The sequence below is a fragment of the Mandrillus leucophaeus genome, unplaced genomic scaffold, assembly GCF_000951045.1.
Source record: "Mandrillus leucophaeus isolate KB7577 unplaced genomic scaffold, Mleu.le_1.0 Scaffold412, whole genome shotgun sequence".
NCBI lineage: Eukaryota > Metazoa > Chordata > Mammalia > Primates > Cercopithecidae > Mandrillus > Mandrillus leucophaeus.
In genome coordinates this window covers 1833527-1838830 of record NW_012104388.1, presented here as the reverse complement: position 1 = coordinate 1838830, position 5304 = coordinate 1833527, and the positions used below count along the sequence as shown (strand labels likewise).

Genomic DNA, 5304 nt, shown 5'->3' with positions numbered 1-5304 from the left:
GGCTAATTTTTTTGTATTTTTAATAGAGATGGGGTTTCACCGTGTTAGCCAGGATGGTCTCGACCTCCTGACCTCGTGATCCACCCACCTCGGCCTCCCAAAGTGCTGGGATTACAGGCTTGAGCCACCGCGCCCGGCCAGAATCTTCACATTCTTAAATGAAGCTTCCATCAAAGAAGGCAATATCTGATGCCAACTGTAAAGAGAAATGTAAGATCTTAGGCAGTAACCCCTTAAAATATTAGAATTTGCAGAATGAAGAAAAAAGTAGTTGTCATCAAACTCTAGAAGTAATACATGCTTTTTTGATTTAACTTTTACTTCTTAAAGTATTTGCTTGAGTTATGAATTAGTAAACAATTTCAACTTAAAGATTCAGTTTCTTAAAAGACACCAACAATCATTAGTATGACTACATTATTTCAGTGCTGTGATTTACAAAACCAAAGCTAATCACTCAGTATTGTGGCCAGTTTAGTACATTGAGTGAATTTTCCACCTTCAGTGATATCATCTATATTTTCAGACAAATGATAAATCTTAAGGGTATTTTGCAGCCAGTCAAGTTTCCTAGAAACCTACGAAAGAAAATAATTTAAAAGATGAATAGAAATGCAATTGCAGGAGAGTGTTCGCTTTGCTGGGCCTAAGTCATCTAATTTTAAAATGTATCTTTGATAGTGAAATATTTTGGATTCTTGAAGAAATGAGGTTTTAGATCTTAAAACACTTTTCTTAAATTTTGATTGCTAGACATCTTCCAATTTCATTCCCACATCTTTTTTTAATCTCTACCTCCCAAATTATTTTATATACTACTCTATGCTTAATGATAAGACTCTAAAAAGATCTGTATGTTTGGGTTTTGCATTTGGAAGTTTTAAATATTTGGCACATTTAAATTTACATTTACATTTTGTCCTGCCTTTTAGTATTTTCTCTTTAATATGATATGCATTTGAATTTTTTTTTTTTGAGACAGCGTTTTTCTCTGTCACCTAGGCTGGAGTGCAGTAACGTTTTCATGGCTTACTGCAGCCTTGACCTCCTGGGCTCAGGCAACCCTCCCACCTCAGCCTCCTGAGGAGCCTGAGGAATTGGGTCCACAGGTGTATGCCATCACACCTGGCTAAATTTTTTTATTATTTTTAGAGACTAGGTCTCTCTATGTTGCCCAGGCTGGTCTCAAACTCCTGGGCTCAAGTGATCCTCCCACATCAGTCTCCCAAAGTGCTCAGATTACAAGCATTAACCACTGTACCCAGCTGAGAACGTTGCTTACATAGGTATATAAACATATATTTTATATGTGTACATTTTTTTTAATTTTGAAAACTTAAAAAAACTTTATTTTTTATTTTTCATTGGTATATTATAGTTATACATATTTTGGGGGTACATGTGATATTTTGATACATGTATACAGTATGTACATTTTTAAATACAGATTTTTTCAATATTAAGTAATTTGGGGAGTTATAGTAAAGATGAAAATTAAATACTATATTGAGAATTTAAGATACATTTGTTGCAAACTAAGTATTTCAGAATTTAAACATATATCAGAGGCATTTCTTAGAATTTAATATGATAGTATTCATATTATAAAATAGTTGAAAAAGGTCTTGGCTGACAGATTTCATGGTGATAGCCATGCTGATAATGCTTTTATGATATAGATAATTGTTAATGAAAATAGGAAGCTATAAGCCAATTTTATGGAAACCATAAAATGTTAATGTATTTTTTTCACAAAGTTTAAAATGAAATGTTTAAGAAAAAGATATACTTATTATGAATAATTGGGTCGTTCCTATTAATATTTGGAAATTTAAAAACTAACATTCTGCATATATAATTATATTAGGAACATCTGTCCTAAAGCTTCATCGAATAAACATAATTTACCAAATTTGTCCCTTAATTTCAAACTACATTTCTGTAGAAATATTGTATAATATTTTTTAGCTTTGACACAATTCTGTTTTGTATTTTCCCCTGTTCATGTGTTAACACATGCAATATGTATTTTAAATAAATTATTTCATTCTAACAAAATGCCGAAAGGAGAATTTAAATATAGTCAATTATGAAGTGTCTGTCATTTCTCTTTCTACTTATTGATGAATTCACCTACAACTGACAAAATTCCTGAAAGGCAAATTGGTCACACTGATAAGGAAATTATTTCTAAATATAAGATTCTGATGATACTACTAGTTGTTGAAAATTTTCAGGTATAATACAAAAATTCTCTATTCAAGTCCCTGATTCCCTCTATGTGTAGTTATGATAGTTGAAAGTAATTCTGACCCTCAATGTACTTTCAAGGAGAATTTGCACTTATTTTTAGTGTTATTTGATTTGTAATGCCCTCATTTTCTCTTCTAGGAAGAATTCCAAAGTCCCTTTGCAAGTCAAAGTCGGGGATATTTTTTATTCAGGGTAGGTACATACTGTATTTTTTAAAAAAATCAATCTACATCAAAATTTAAAAACATGTGCACTGTGTATTTAATTAACTTTTACATTTCAATTAAGTTTTAAAGTTTATAGATGTTTGGCATCAGGTGTTACAGTCTGACATTCACTTCTGTCACCACTTTATTGCTTCAATACCATAGTATCTCTGATCTCTCCTTTGATCTATTGCTCATGTTTAAACACCTCCAGTAACAGTCACCTATTTGACACTTTAATTCTATGACATTTTGTGTATAGAAAATAGGTGTCTTAAAGATACACTATTCCTTATTTCTATGGAATTATTTACAAATTTTTTAACTCAGTAGATTGGAAGAGAATTCACAAATTCTTAAAATTAAAAGAACCAATCATAATAAAAGGTATAAGTAGACAGAATTTCGGGATTACATTTCTGATTTTGTTTGTCCACATTGTCTGTAAAATGTGTTTTTATTCTAGGCAGCTACACTTTGCAAAATATTTGCATCCTTAATACATTACCAGAAAGTTTTAATTAATTAGTTCAACAAGTATTTATTGAACTTCTACTGGGTGCTGAGCAATGTACCAAGGGCTGGGACTATAAAGACAGATAGGATTCCATTCCTGTGCTCTAGGAGTTTAGATAGGCTCTAAGAGAAAGCAGATAAGTAAACAAATATAAAGTACTGTGTGAAATGCACTTGTAATCCAAGGGCTGTGGTTTCCAAAAGAAAAGCATTTAACTCCAGCTGGGGAATGGAAGAGGTACAGAGAAGCTTCATGAGCTGAATCCTGAAGAATCAATGGGAAGTGGTTGATGAAATATTTAGCTAAGAGATTTCAGCTTTACACTAAAGGCTAAGGAGGGGGCAAATGTAAGATTTGCCTTTTGGAAAATAATTCTAATAGCAAATTAGAGAATGGATTGAATGAAGGAATTGGACTGATAGCAGGAAGGAGTAAGCAGCTAAACAGCCCTGACTTCAGTAAGTTCATTTTGGTTCATATCAAATTAAAATTGAGAACATTTGTTTTAAAATGTTGGTACCATCAAGGAAATAATTAAAGTCAAATAGCATCTAGTTCATGGTGGTCTTCGCAGCATTAGCATCACCTCAGAACTTGTTAGAAATACAAATTTCTCAGGATTCTCAGACTTACTAAATCAGAAATTCTGGCTAAGGAGTCCAACAGTCTATGTTGTAAAAAGCCCTCTAGATGATTGTGATGCACATTAAACACTCCTCTAAGTCATCAATCTGTTCCTATGACTATTAGCTTCCATCTTTAGTTACAATGATTTATTTCTAATCTATTATTTTTCAGCCACGGAACGGAAGAAGGTCAGCAGGGTTCATTTAAAATGGTATGTGAGAAATAAATAAATAAAATGGTATGCATTTCACAGTTCAACACAGTTTGACATTTTCTGTTGTTTTCAAACAGTCACAAATTAAATTATGCTAAATATATTTCTATTATTTGATTGCATATGTACATGAATGTCCCATATAAATACTACAATGATAGGAGCTGTAAGGGCTTTACTGTAATGAGAAAATACCAGTATTTTAAGGCCTCATTTGCTTTGCCCATGTCATTTATTCCTCAGACTATGTCACAGGAATAATTATCATAAGTGATTTTGTAGACATTGATCTTATCATCATTTATTGTGCAAGTAGGATATGTCAAGGAATGAATTCTTATTGCAGTAATCAGTGTCTACCATAATGGGCCAAGATTTACAGACTGAAAGTACTTCTGTCATCTAAATAACCAATACTCAAAGATTCTTTGTAAAAGCTGGTGATTTACTGGTTTCTAGAGAATTTTTTAAAATGTGGAAAGACATGAGAGAATGACTTCTTCTTTCATGCTGCCAGAATTTCTACCTCAGTGCTGGACATACAGTAGAAATTTAGTAGCTGTTGAGTGTTCCCACATGTTTAATAAATATGTTAATCCTAATATTTTATTAGACAATAAATGTTGAAATCAAACCCAAATGCAGATTAATAAATTTATACCACAGAAATAAAAGTGTATTCTACTAAGCTTTTGTAATCCTAAATCCAGATTTTATGCTGAACGTATTTTTCAAATATGTCATTCATTTTAGACTGGGCAAGTGGCTCATGCCTGTAATCCTATCACTTTGAGAGGCTAGGGCATGAGGATCACTTGAGCACAGGATTTTGAGACCCCATCTCTACAAAAACTTAAGAAAAAAATTAGCCAGATGTGGTGGCGCATGCCTGTAGTCCTACCTACTTCAGAGGCTGAGATGGGAGGATAGCTTGAGCCCAGGAGTTTGAGGCTGTGAGCTATGTCTTTCCTCTGCACTCCAGCCAAGGCAATAGAACAAGAACTTATCTTTACAAAATAAATAAATAAAATAAAAACAAAATAACAACAAAGTAAACTTCAAGAGGGCAGAAGGAAGTTATAAAAATGAAAGAAGAAATTGATGTTAAAAACAGTAAAACAGGACAACTCGGTGGTGGCCACTGTGCAGACCAGACTTCGCTTGTTCTCGCGTGCCTGGCTCCACTTTGCCTGCGCAACCATGTCTGACAAACCCGATATGGCTGAGATCGAGAAATTCGGTAACTCGAAACTGAAGAAGACAGAGACGCAAGAGAAAAATCCACTGCCTTCCAAAGAAACGATGGAACAGGAGAAGCAAGCAGGCGAATCGTAATGAGGCGTGCGCCACCAATATGCACTGTACATTCCACAAGCATTGCCTTCTTATTTTACTTCTTTTAGCTGTTTAACTTTGTAAGATGCAAAGAGGTTGGATCAAGTTTAAATGACTGTACTGTCCCTTTCACATCAAAGAACTACTGACAA

At 33.5% G+C, this 5304-nt stretch overlaps 1 protein-coding gene and 1 pseudogene across 2 annotated transcripts in view; both read left to right on the top strand.

Annotated features, from left to right (window-relative positions):
• The window catches only part of NMU (neuromedin U), a 26448-nt gene extending 22629 nt beyond the window's left edge, over positions 1-3819 (top strand). Inside the window, exons 8-9 of the mRNA XM_011992513.1 lie at positions 2392-2445; positions 3775-3819. Of these exons, the coding sequence (XP_011847903.1) occupies positions 2392-2445; positions 3775-3810 (90 nt within the window). The 3' untranslated portion in view covers positions 3811-3819. The remainder of the gene's footprint in view (positions 1-2391; positions 2446-3774) is intronic.
• Positions 3820-4943: 1124 nt separating this feature from the next.
• Positions 4944-5304, top strand: LOC105548476 (annotated as a pseudogene). The gene has a single exon (XR_001007393.1). The product of XR_001007393.1 is annotated as a thymosin beta-4 pseudogene (transcript).